Source organism: Lampetra planeri, chromosome 31 (assembly GCF_965212315.1).
Source record: "Lampetra planeri chromosome 31, kcLamPlan1.2.h2, whole genome shotgun sequence".
NCBI classification, from domain to species: Eukaryota; Metazoa; Chordata; class Hyperoartia; order Petromyzontiformes; family Petromyzontidae; genus Lampetra; species Lampetra planeri.
Window position 1 is genome coordinate 3,034,460 of NC_136137.1, and position 13,425 is coordinate 3,047,884.

Sequence of the window (13,425 nt, forward strand, 5' to 3'; positions counted from 1 at the left end):
TCTGCCATCTCCCCACAACTCAAAATCTGTTAGCGGAAAAACCATTGGTTGCAATTCCCAAACAAAACATGTGTGGATTCACTGGAAAAATTGCAAAAGGAGTTCCAATTTAGATTTAAAGAGCTTCATCTCCATGAACAGGACATACAGCTTTTCCGTAACCCATTTTCTATTGACATTGAAAATGTGGATACAATTTACCAAATGGAACTGGCTGAACTGCAGAATTGTGACTCTGAAAAACGCATTCAAGTCAAGCAGCCTTCATAATTTCTATGCATCTCTCCCCTCTGAGACATATCCTCATCTCAGGAACCATGCACTCAAAATGGCAACCATCTTTGGCAGCACTTATGTCTGTGAATAGACTTTTTCCAGAATGAAACATTTGAAATCTCCAACCAGATCTAGACTAACGGATGCACACTTGCATAACTTGTTACGACTAGCAGTGACAAATATGGAACCGGACATTGACCATCTCATTAGCCAACAGCAGGCCCATAGTTCCCATTGAAATACTGGCAAGTTTGTTGATTTAACTTTACTTGTTCTTCATTTTAAATATTGTATTTGTTCCCGTTTTGTTTTTTCACTTCAAAATAAGATATATGCAGTGTGCAGAGGAATTTGTTCATAGTTTTTTTTAACTATAGTCTGGCCCTCCAACGGTCTGAGGGACAGTGAACTGGCCCCCTGTTTGAAAAGTTTGAGGACCCCTGGATTAGAGTATTTGGCTCCCATACATTTACACATGCGAAGCCACTTGGTTGAGCCGTCACTTGTGAACAGGTCGCTTCTGAAAAAGAAGCTATATAGCTCAGTGGGCCTTACCTGATCAAAATAAAAAATATATATCGTAAAAATGTCGGTGAGCCAATGCAAAAGCCTTCGCAGACTCCATCTGGCTCATGGCTGCCAATTGAAAAACCTTGAAATACCAGATCAAAACATATTTTGTTTCTTTAATATGGTCTTAAATGAATGTTCACGATTACCACGTGTTAAAATGAAGCAATCATGTCTTCAACGTGTTATCTAGCATTCTTCAAGTTTGAAATGGAGTACGGTAGAGAATCGTGTTTTTTTAATATTACCTCGATGTAGTTTCAGATATCTGCTAACTAATGTATTCTTCAAATAGCTGCTGTGACCTCACTCCGACCATGTGTGCAGTTAATTGCCGATTAGTCACAAGGTTTACAGCCGTACAAGTGGGTTCTTGTGGTGAGTCTAATTTCCGGTGTACATATACACACACACAATTGGCTTTAAATACAGTGCTGTATTTTTACTGTGTTGGCCTGAACCTATAAATCCACAACATTGTATAGTATACAGTACATTTTGTGTGTTTACTTATTTGTACGTGCTTAAAATTCGTGTACTTTATCCAAACTTGATGCGTTCACCATTGCACATTTCAAGTGACTTTGCAATATACTATTCGGTTAAATATTAGCACGCAAAAAAACAACGGGGGCAATCCATCCGGGGCTAAAATAATATTATTACTTTAGTGTCATTAACTAACAGTGAACAGATGTGTTACACAAGTTTTTTTTTCATAGAATCAGGCACTGCCAAGAACAGGTAGGTCTTGCTTAAAATCTTTGTACCAGTCACTAAATAAAATTTCACATTTCCTGTACAGGCCCAGGGCTCTAAATACCAATGTTTAATGCTTGGATAAATAAAGGAAGTCTCTACACATCATCATCCTATTCATCCTTCTGTTTATCCTAACTTCTGCCACTTTCTTTCACTGTCTCGTCTTCAGATGAACTGCCCACGCCAGCCCCACCTTTCTCTTTGTTGTGACCTTTCGCATGATAGTCATCATGTCTACCTCCATCTCTGCCTTCTTGCTTAGCCTTAGCGCTCTTCGGCTTCTGCAACTCATCGGCATCAGAATCACCACTCCTAGTGCCTTTCTTTTTGTCTCTCTCCTCGTCTGTGTTTTTGTCATCATTCTCGCTCGATCCCCTGTCACTGCCTTTCTTGCCACCAAGAAAGGCATTGCCTTTCCCTCGCGTTATCTCTCCCGTTTCCTTCTCCATGTCTTCAGCGTCCCTTTTCTCTTCTTCTTCCTCCTCCTCTGCAAAGGCAAGTCACAAACAGAGCCAACCAAGCACGTCAACAACACCGTGTGGCATTACTTTTGATACTATACAGCAGCCAGGTTTGTTCTTTAGTTTGAATCATTTACGCACGAATTTAGGGCTGCTGAGTTTGATTCAAAATACTTGCAATTAAAACAGTTAAAGTTACAAATTTATAACATTAAGTTTTGGCAGATGCAGAGGTGTGGGCAACTACACATGAGCGGGAAGGCAGCCAGAACCGGTGCCAACAATTGCCCAAGCTCTGTGACCCATGTTGGGATGTTTGACCAACTCTATTGATCAGTGATTATGCATGTGGGAGCAGACAGGAGTACCCAAAGAAAGCTCACGCATGCAAGGGGGTGTATGTAACACTTTATCACCGTACCAGTGAAAACTGATGGAGAGTAATATTAATCCACCTGCTGTACCTTCTCCTGGTGAGCCAGGATATGGTGGCCTCGATGCACACGGGAAGGGAGCTTCACAACCTTTGTGTAATCCACCAACCCTCGCCTACAGTAATGATTTACAGGGGTGTGCCACTACCGTCAGGCATTGATTGTCCAGAAAAAAAGTTTATTAACCACTTAGAACTTTGCCAAAGAGCAACACCATTGCACACAGAGGAATAGATTCACGTTGTTTTTTATTTATACTGTATATACAATATTTAATGGCTTGAGAAAAAATGTGTGAACTCGAGGGTTACCATCTATGATGGACTGTTTTTTTGTCTCTTCTGATGAACTCTCTTTGGGTTGCTTGTTCAACAAGGACTTTGCTTCCTCAAGAGCCTGCAAAATAAAATCGCATCAAAGCCAAACACACATTCCGCAGGCACCAACACTCACCGAGGAAAGCGTTTTTGTTATTTGATTTCACAATACAGTATATTATTGAAAGCATTACAAATCCATGACTGCATCAAATAAAGTGTGGATGTTTTCGGCTCATGTCTGCTGGCTCCATGATGACAGATGTGTGTGTGTGGTAATGTTTTAGAGTGATGGCACACTGCCCGAGTTCGATTCACAGGGACTGCAATCATCACTGGAAGTGATATCAGAACTGGTTCTAGACCTCCCCTAGGTTGACTTAGCCTTTAATGAGTATCTGTGTAGCATGTGGAGAAAAAAAGGTTGCCAGACGTCGTCCTGGCCACACCACACAATCGTGGGCTACACTGGCCTCAATAGGTGCTCACAAACAACTCTTACTTCAAGAGTCTAGATAGGCCATACAGGGGATCTTTGTATGTATATACCAATACATGCAGACAACTTGGTATGGTAAATATATCTTTGAACACACCTAATGTTTGCAACAGAGTGTGCGGACAGAAGTTATCCATGCGGTCAATTGTACTGTTTGGCCAGAGAGTGGCTGAATTGTCCAAGAATGTAAATAAATCAGCCAAGCGGTGCTGCAGGAAGGGATACAGTCCGCTTAATGTAACCCCCATTGCTGGATACATCATTGTGGATGCCTACCACTGCAATGGCTCTTTCAGCAGCAGCATCCTTAACCAAGGTTGCTTTGTCCAATGCATCTTCAAAATACTTGACTGCCGACTTGTAATCACGCAGTTTCACTGTTCAAAAATCACAATTACAATGCAAGCAGGATATTGTAACGTCTCTCAAAATAGATTGAATATGTTATATTTACATTCAAACTCCCCAGATATGCATACAGCCAGCTTAAATATACGCTCCAAGCCTGGTGGTGTTTCATTCAGACGCTGTCTTCCCGACAGACATGTTCTTCACCTGAGGACGGCTGCTTGCGTTGTGGCTGAAATGTCGTGATAATTATTTAATTATATTTTATTTTTATTATTTTATTATTTCCCTTCTACGTGACTTTACCGAAAGAACCAAGAAGATGAAAAAACGAGTTTATATAAATATGCAAGCTGTCATACAGAAGTGCAATCCGTCGTACAAATTAATTGCATTTTTGACTTAAGGTATGGATCATGTTATCCGGAATTTTGTTTATTTCACAAAACAGTTCCCAGCTCTTAACTCCTAAAATTATAGGAATTGGAAGAACATTTGAAATGTCTAAAATCCAATGAGATTCGCAATAGTATAGAAAGCCATGTTTTTTTAGACCTCGGTTCTTTCCAGTCAGGATTAGTCATCCCTCACCTCTGAGTTGGAAAACACTGGAGAGCAATATAGACGTTATTACTGCATTTTAGATCTCGATGTCCTTTGAGTATTTAATATATTTTTTATTTTATTTTACTGGTAAGGCCTACTGAGCTGTACAGCTCTTTTTCAGAAACGACCTTGCCACAAATGATAGCTCAACCAAGTGGATTATCACGTGGAAATTTATACCAGCCAAATACTCTAAAACGCATTTTTATGAATGTGGAGCAAAACACTGGAGGACCCGGAGAAAAATCCACGCGGCCACGGGAGGGAAGAGAGACACGTAAACTTCAAATATACAGGCGTCAGGGTCGGGATTGAATCTATGGCCTCCGGCATACCAGGTGAGGTAGTTAATATCTCGACCACCGTAATCACAAGCGGGTCTGCATATACACGAGCTGATCAGCTTACTTTGCGCCTGCGCTACCAGGACGAATGCGTTGAGCTGCCACTCGTCGTCATCGGAGGCGCGTGCAGCTGTCAGGGCCGTATGGCCGTGTCCTCGCGCCTCTCGGAAGTGGCTCAGCTCTAGGTGACAGCGGCCAATCTCATGGAAGAGCCAGGCCCGTTCCAACTCGGTCTGCACTAACGGGATCTTCTCCTCCCAGCTGCTCGCACGCAAACACAGGACAAGTCCGGCCACTTGCTTTTGCAATTTGTTACACATTCTAACTAAGATTAACTAAAGTAATGCATAAGCATTCTCCGTCATTCCGTAATGGAGGGACGCTATAACTCGAGTAAAAGATGATACAATATGAACGAACCTGTGGTATAAAGATGTGTTCCTATTAGTGACTTTCCCTCTTGAAAACTGGCCAAATTAACCTAAGGATTGGCCAAAACTTAGACACAAGCCAGGGGAAAAAACTACAGTATTTGCAAATATGTTAATTCTTAAATTTTCCCAAAGACAAACACTTGTTGGAAAACATTACACAATCTATGCGAATGTATGCTTTCATACAGATTCCAGCAGAGGGCATGAATAGTAAACGCACAGAAACATTCACTTACGCCTTGACAGCCTCCTTGAAGTTGCCAAATCGGGCGTGCACACGCCCAATGTTGTCCAGCGCCCTCGATTTCGATTCCACGAGGTTACTGTTCAAAAGGAAGCACGTGTGCAGTTGGAAATATTCGAAATTCAAGCAAAGTGAACCACAGGGATACCATTTGCTCTGGTACTTGAGGATAATTCGAAATCAGCTGTTGAGAGACTATATTTTTGGACACATTCGGCATGACGAATACATTCCATTCACATTCCTAGGGGCCATGGTGATTGTACTCAATGCAACATCAATTCTATTTTATAATGTATTCTAGAGTTTGTTCGTATTTTTTTTAAGTATGCACTTTGGAAGTGAGCACATTAATGAGCACAGTTTATGTTTGCCCTCTAATGGAAATTTATTTTTCAGAGATTTCTACGATTTCATGTAAATCATGGAAAAATTGTCTATAATGGGTGTACAATCAACTTGGGTCCTCAGGCAATAGGCTAGATAGACATATGTAAAAGCGGGGTTTTAATTTCAGCGGGTTCTATCTGTCTCAGTGATGTGTAAAATGTTTCCGCACCTATTACACCACATCATATATAGCTCTACGGCTGTGGTCACTGGTTGTGGCTAATAGTTGTGTGCCTCCTACTCTAATCTATGTGCGACCTGGTACACATTCAGTGACAAATTAAACCTTGATTGAAACGTTCACTGAGGCTGGCTATCGTTGGTCGTGTGCAACATCGTACTGCTCCTTTGCGATCTTGAGGTCCTTCTGGTGGCTGGAGAGGGCAGCCTCCATCAGACCAAGCTCGAGCTGAGCATTACCCATGCTGCTGTGCAGGTTACCGAGCACCTGATCGCATACACACACAATGATCGGCATTTAGCATATAGACTGTTAGGCAAATACTGTTAGATACAATGAGCATTGCTAAAAAATGTAGTTTACAAAATATTTTTCATACATACATCTATATTTAAATAATGATCAGCCATAGCTGATCATTACTTTAATGCGGCTGGCTCACATGAAATGTATTTCTCTAAGACGATGGTTCATTCACGAAGCCATCCATATATACAAACACGATTTCAACTGAAACAACGGTTTTAAACTCAGATGTCATCAACCACTTTGGATCATGATTTGAATGTATTTCCTTGTCAACCTCTACCGTCAGCAGTGTGGATGGGCGTAGCGAGGTGCAATTTCCCCCCTTCCCATCTCTACCCATCCCTCCTCCTGTCTCAATCCCCCCCCTCCCGTCTCTACCCCTCCCTCCTATCTCTGCCCCCCCCTCTTACCCCTGTCTCTGCCCCATTCTTTCCCCCCCCCCATTTTCTGATAGGTGTACCGAAGTGCAATTCCTCCCTCCCCCCATCTCTACCCCACCCCTCTCTCTCCCCCTGTCTCTCGCGCAGCCCTTTCCCCCGCCCACTCACTCTGGAGCCCTTATAAGCAGCTACATTTGGAGGTTTGCCCTCTTTTCTCTCCACCTGAAGAAGACCGCTTGTGTTGCGATTGAAACGTCGTGGGTTTTTTTGCTGTTAATTTTCATTTTTGTTTTCTATCTACGTGACTTTACCGAAAGAACCAAGAATATAAATTCCTGCAGTCACGAAAGCTTTAAGTCTAAATTTACATCTATATTTGTTTATGATGAGAGATGTAGTTCAGTGGTGAGCACACTGCACCTAAGTTAACTTCGCTGCCATTGTTAATGTCAACAGCGAGTGATATCTGAACCGGTCCTGTGCACCACTTCATCAACCCGCACTAACCAGTGTGGTGATAAGTGATCACACAACCATCATGACAACCACAGTGCGGGGAAGCCTTTATCCAGCAGTGAACTGAAATAGGGCTGTAAATTATATTAAATCGTCTTGGTCATGCCAAGGGTGATAAAGTAATTTCTGCCAGTGCTTACAAAGCACTGCCAATGTAGAGGGCTGTGTCTCTCCACCCACCTGCATCTTGCTGGCAGCTTCCTTGCTGGACCATCCCTCCACCACCTTCAGCGTCTGCTGTGCCTTGCGTAGGCTGCCTTCTGCATTGCCATCAGCCAGCACTGTCCATCACACAAAGCATTGTGGACTCCTTCATTTTGCAATGGAGCAAGTATTAGCAAGTACCCAGGGTTGCCACATCCGAGGTAAAAAAAAATGGAACGAAGAATATCTCACAAGACTAGAAGAGGGTTGAACTAAATGTAAATGCATTGTCTCGAAATGTGTATTATTATGTAACTGAAAACAAAAAAACAGGGGTTTTAATGTCCCGGGAAGACTTACAGATTTCCTAGGATAGCTACCTCAAAAAGAGGATGATTCCTAAACAGTACTGCACTTAAATTATCCATGCACTATTTAACATTTGTAAGTATAATTTCCACCTTCACGATTGTTAATTTTCTTCATATTTATGTAAAAACGTAGTTATGTTTATGTTTACAAATGTGCCAAAATCTAAATAATTTGATTTAACCAATTAATCAAGATAGCAGTGTTTTGACACTTTATGCAGGCAAATAAAATAGTAAAGTAATTCAACATTATGCACCTGCATCATGGACCAGACACCACATTTCACAATTTTCCATGAGAAAGCTTTTGAAATCAATACAGTAATAACCATCCTTATAATAATATGATGTACATTCCACTTTATAAAAGATCACGAATCTTTGTATGGCATTTCCCATGGTGGAATAATTGGCACAGATGAAATAACCGACAGAATGACTGTGCTGGTGTATATAGTTTTGTTCCACTAAAGATCACACAGGGGGTGGAGTGATCGTACAGCGGTTAGCCCACTGCACTCTGAAGCAGTCGATACGAGTTCCATTCAAGCCAAGAATAATGACAGTGGAGAGTAATATCTGAACCGGTATTTGGCCTCTCCCTCCACCCACCCATATTGAGACCAGTGTGGTGAGGTATGGTTAAACAATCCCTATAACCAACACAGCACGTATAAGCAATCCCCATGACCAACACAGGGTGGATTGACAAGGTGCCATTAGTAAAACAATTAAAGACTGCAAGGGAGCCCTCTCGCATGTATAAGGCTACGTACTCTGGTCAGTTTCCTCCAGGCTGACCAGGACACTGCGCATGGAGTCACTGGGGGATAGGCCATTGCGGCCCCGGTTCCACTTCTGCCGCATGAGCTTGCGGTCGCGCACACGTGCGTAGATGGGTTTCTGCTGCCGCCAGAAATCAGTGCGTGTGTCCAGGTACTCCAGGCCCTCGCGGATCAGCTCCTCGACACGCATCCCACCACCCACGCTGCCCTTGATCAGGTCTGCAGCAATGGTAGAACACGCGCACAACGTTTGTGCAAAGTTACTCTGTACAGTGACAAAGTGTTTGTGTCTTCTGCACGCAATTATCAATATGCACATGAAGCATCAGCTTCCTTAAATAGTTTGGGATTGGAGCTCAAAAAATGTGGTTTAGTTATGGATAAACGGTACTTGTCTCCCTGCACAATGTGCATAGTGCAGTGGTTCTTAGTCCATTGGGCAGCATACTCTGATCCTGCATGAGCCTCTGCAGATATTGACGATCATTGTACAGCTCCCCCAGCAGCTGCCTCTGGGTCTTGCTACTTTGTGACCGGTTCTCCCGCTCGCTTGCTTGCTTCTGCTGCTGGGTCTTGCCTGCTCGTGCCGGTCCCTTGCCCTTCTTGCCCTGTACACGTGACATAGCAGTTGGGGTGTAGGAGCAGAACAATGTGGTTACAGTAACAGCTCTCTGATGTACCGTTGGTTTGTACCGTGTGTTGTCCGACATGGTGTCCAACGTTTTGGCTCCACGTGCTGAGAGCTTCTTCAGGAACGTCGAACATTATGCCGAACAATACAAGATAGAACCCAAAAACACATCGGACAGCTAAACAGCACAACTGGGAAAATCTACGCAGTTATACAGCAAATATTATACCTTCATAAAACCACAATAATATTATTTTCGCGGGAGAAAATTGTATACACCCTGCTGTGACTGATGTTTTACATGATGGAGCCATTATAATATAAAAAAACGCTTCTCGGGCAAGGAGAGATTCCTGTGTTGATTTATCATTAATTATTTTACAGTACCTCCTCTGGTTTGAAGAAGAATGACAAATCTCCTTTGTTTTCAAGCTTTACGGAAGAAGGACCTGTGTATACAGACAGTAATGGATTTCGTTATTGGAACCATGGGTTCATACATTAAGATGCTAAATATTTGATTCACAATAACCTTTGTTGCACAAGTGAAACACGCCCTTAATATACGTATATAGAATGGAACTTAAGGAAATTTTTAACTTAACTTTCATGGAGCCAACCTCTGACACAACATGATATAAATTTTAAGAATCATATAGATGTCATTCATAGCCGATTTTGTTAAATAAAGCTTTGGAACGTAGACCCAAAGGTCTATAATGCAAAGTGGCCAGCGATTAACAGCATAAATGATAGTATTGCAGGTAAGCGTGAAAATCTTTCTTGAATTGAACACAGTTATAATAACGTGTATGAATACTGTAGATTAGGGCATGTTTTCTCATACACATTCAGGCGTTACTCATCAAATATGGTCTTTAAATCCAAATGTTATACTCAAAATGAATAAATGTGAGTAACTTTTTCTCAGTGAATCCTATTAAACAAATGCGTAATATTCAAACCAAAAAGGATGTAAACACACCCATTAATAGTAAGAGACGGCGCTGTAGCAAGAGCGGGGCACTAAGCAAGCAATGGAGGCTGCTAGCTCAAATTCGTGTTGGGGTGGTCGCAGCTCTGATCACGCAGATTGCATTTGACCTGAGGAGATGGCTGCTAAGGCTGGTACTGAGAGCGACCGCACACGGTGGGTGCGTACTTCCGACGGAGTTGTCGATGGCCTCCTGCGCCTTTTGGATTCCGAGGCGGAACTCCTCCAGCTCGGGTCTCATCCGGTTGCCACGATGATAAAAGACAAGCGCAAATTCAAAGTCGCCCATAGCATACAGTGCCTCCGCCTTCCACAACAGACCCTGCCACAAAGCACAAATGGGCGACGCAATTCATCAGCTGTCCACATAATAACAAATGCAAAAGGTAGAGGTGTAGCACTGCAACGGCTTCTCATGCCACTGCTGGCAGAAGGGCCTCCAATACAGAGAAGTCTAGCCTACTGTTCCACACTGGCCTTAACTTAATAAGACTGAGAGAGAGGCAAGCCCTGAAAAGTGTTGCAAAGTGGTAACCCAGGATATGAAGGAATGTGGTGTGGACATGTAGGAGCTCAGAACAGGAAACCATGGAGCAAGAGCACCAGGGGAAATGCCAGAAAGATGAATATGCATTGGGATGTTTGGCCAATTCCATGAATGAGTGTCGTTGTGGGAAGATAATGGTGCATGTTTTCTCTTTAGTGAACTTGTGGTACCTGAATTTTGTTTAATTCATTTTTATAGTCCCACTTTGCATGTTTTCTTATTAGATTCCTCAATAATGTACTTTAGTTCATTAGCATTGGTTATTTTCATGACGATGTCAACACATCTGACATGGTTAATACTTTTACGATTTACATTTTGAAGAAAATAATATATATAAAGAGATGAAAATGCCAACCTAAACATAGAATACAAAGAACTCTGGAAACCATTATGAATAGAAAGAGGCAAGAGAGTGAAGAAAGCCACACAAAAGTGACTGAGGAGCATGAAATAATCAAAAATGAAATTTATACTTGGTAAATTGCAAATAGTAGCCCTTAGTAAAATGGAAACACAATACATGATATAGTAGAGTAATTCTATGCAGATTTTTATCGAAAAATAAAGACAAATAATAACTTTGCATTAAATGCTTCAAAACCCTGTTTTACTTGACTTTTTACAGCAATGCAGGTGTTGGATCGCAGTCACATTACATAGTTTGACGATGTGAGGTTTAGACTTACTTTAAAGAACAGATTGTCATCCTTTAGTGATGCTTCTGCGTCACGGAGAGCGTACTGGGCATCACCCATTTTCAGATAACACTTGGATCGGGCCACCAGGCAGTTCCTGTCATTTGGCTGTATATCGAGGGCCTGTACCAGCACACGGGGGAGGACGCGGGAATAGGAAAACAACTTCAATGCAGCTGTCTCACCTGTTTATTTTCCATAAACACAGTTACCTGATCGGGTTGGTACAGCTAGTGCTGTCACATAGCCAGTATGAACCACCTGGGATATTCAGCGGGACATCCAGCCTATGGCTTAAACTCAAGATCTCTAAGGTTCTGGATCATTGGCTCTGACATCCCTTAGAAAGGAACTCCAAGGTTAAAACCAAGGATTTTAAAGATTTGTAAAACAAGCCTTATTTGCTCCGAGAAAGAGAAACCCAGGACTATAACTCTGACAGCCAATATGAACTATTTATTCCAACAGGTATTGAGCCTACAATTCTCCGTTTCTCAGAGGCTCATAATGGCCACGTCCGAGATAGATCCTTGCATATAGCCCTGGGTCTGAATCTCTCACGGTGTTCATAATGGCCATATTTAGGATACTTAAGACTCTGAGTACAAGCCCATACCCAGACTGAAGCTCTCCTCTCTCATTATATCAGAGGCTCATAATGGCGATGCCAGCAAACTGAGATCACAATGCTCATAAAGCCATGTCAGGCCACTGAGATATTGTGTCAAAGCGCTAGTTCTGCTTCTCGCATGGGTTGTCGCCTTGTCGTTGTAGATAAGCTTGTGTGCCTCCAGACTCAGAGAGCAAAGCCGGCGGAAGCCTGAGGCTCCCAGCAGGTCCAACCATGCCGGACTGCTGGTCAAAGGGTAGAGGACAAACGAAATGGACAAACCCCTGGTCCTCCAGGTTGAGGGTTGGGCGTCTGGCTAACAACCCCACACCGGGAAAAAAAACGGAATTGTTATGGAAACTGCAACAAGAACATATTTAGTACGGGACCACCAGGAGGCACCTCGCCACGAAACTGGCAGAATGAGCCTCTCTAATCAAAGCCCTCAGAGGGACATTGGAAAGGTGAAATGGCGTCTCCAAAGCACCACATCACGATTGGAGCCCGGGACGTACGTGCCATGTGCCAGACGTCCAAGACGGCCCAAGTTGTCCATGAGCTGAAACGACGTCCCATTCAAGACTAACTAACGACCTTGGGCCTGTCTTGGGGTGAAGCAGAGAAAGCGTGGCATTGTTGCGGCCTTGTGATCCACAGGGAGAACAGCGCCGGTTCGGAGTCGCAGTGCTCTAAATAGCCATGCCAGGGCACTGCGATCCTGGGTTATAGCCCAGGCTGAGGCTCTGTGCTCTGTGTGTGTATGTCGGAGGCTCAAAATGGCCATGTCGGAGACGTTACCGTGCTGTAGCTCTCGATGGCCCGGGTGTAGTCCCCCTTCTGGAAGAGCTTGTCTCCCTCGGCCAGGTACGTGGCGAAGGAGCTCTTGGGCCCTTCCGGAGTCTCTTCTTCATCGCTGTTCATCTCGCGAAGCTGGAGTAACTTTTATGGTGAGAAAAATAAACGTGGAGTTTGTTTTTAAACACTAAATATGAATAAAAACTCAGCTCGCCGCCACGACCGTTGTGGTGAAGCGGCGGCTGATCGGCCGGCAGGTTGTGTACTCGCGTATCCTAGCAACGGGTGCAGCGCCAAGAATGCTTCTGTTAACGACAAGAGTTTGTGTTTCTAATGTCGCGCATCGTTATCGCAGTCACGGTCAATCAGCAGCCATGGTCAATTCACTACAGGATGAAGGCGTCCCAAAGCAGCCCTTCAACACCACCACATGAATAGTTTTTGTTACTGGTAGGAACCTCCTGGTTACACCAGCCCACAGGGGATTATTGTGTTCGTCCGTCCGTCGTGCAGGGAGGGGCTGGGTGGGGAGGGAGGGGCTGGGTGGGGAGGGGAGGGTGGAGAGGGGCTGGGTGTGGAGGGTGGGGAGGGGCTGGATGGGGAGGGTGGGGAGGGGCTGGTGGGGAGGGTGGGGAGGGGCTGGATAGGGAGGGTGGGGCTGGGTGGGGGGGTGGGAGGGGTGGGGAGGGGCGGGGAGGGGCTGGGTGGGGAGGGGAGGGTGGGGAGGGGCTGGGTGGGGAGGGGAGGGTGGGGAGGGGCTGGGTGGGGGGTGGGAG

The 13,425-nt window shown here is 43.9% G+C and overlaps 1 protein-coding gene across 1 annotated transcript; it reads right to left on the reverse strand.

Moving 5' to 3' along the window:
• Positions 1 to 945: 945 nt before the first annotated feature.
• ODAD4 (outer dynein arm docking complex subunit 4) lies at positions 946 to 12,919 on the reverse strand. The gene is made up of 13 exons (XM_078609010.1): positions 12,653 to 12,919; positions 11,236 to 11,367; positions 10,168 to 10,321; positions 9,393 to 9,454; positions 8,823 to 8,982; positions 8,366 to 8,593; positions 7,255 to 7,355; positions 6,030 to 6,136; positions 5,291 to 5,377; positions 4,685 to 4,881; positions 3,599 to 3,699; positions 2,818 to 2,902; positions 946 to 2,098 (listed from the first exon to the last, which is right to left on the reverse strand). The coding sequence occupies exons 1-13, from the start codon at positions 12,773 to 12,775 to the stop codon at positions 1,743 to 1,745; spliced, it is 1,893 nt and encodes a 630-aa protein (XP_078465136.1). The 5' UTR covers positions 12,776 to 12,919; the 3' UTR covers positions 946 to 1,742.
• Positions 12,920 to 13,425: the final 506 nt, after the last annotated feature.

What these genes read in the sequence shown, in the direction of transcription:
- ODAD4 (XM_078609010.1), bottom strand. Translation starts at nt 12,775, where the DNA reads ATGAACAGCGATGAAGAAGAGACTCCGGAAGGGCCCAAGAGCTCCTTC. An exon ending in ATGACAATCTGTTCTTTAAA is followed by an intron (nt 10,322 to 11,235) that starts GTAAGTCTAAAC and finishes GCTTTGTGGCAG; the next exon opens with GGTCTGTTGTGGAAGGCGGA. An exon ending in GAGGCTCATGCAGGATCAGA is followed by an intron (nt 8,594 to 8,822) that starts GTATGCTGCCCA and finishes CCATTGCTGCAG; the next exon opens with ACCTGATCAAGGGCAGCGTG.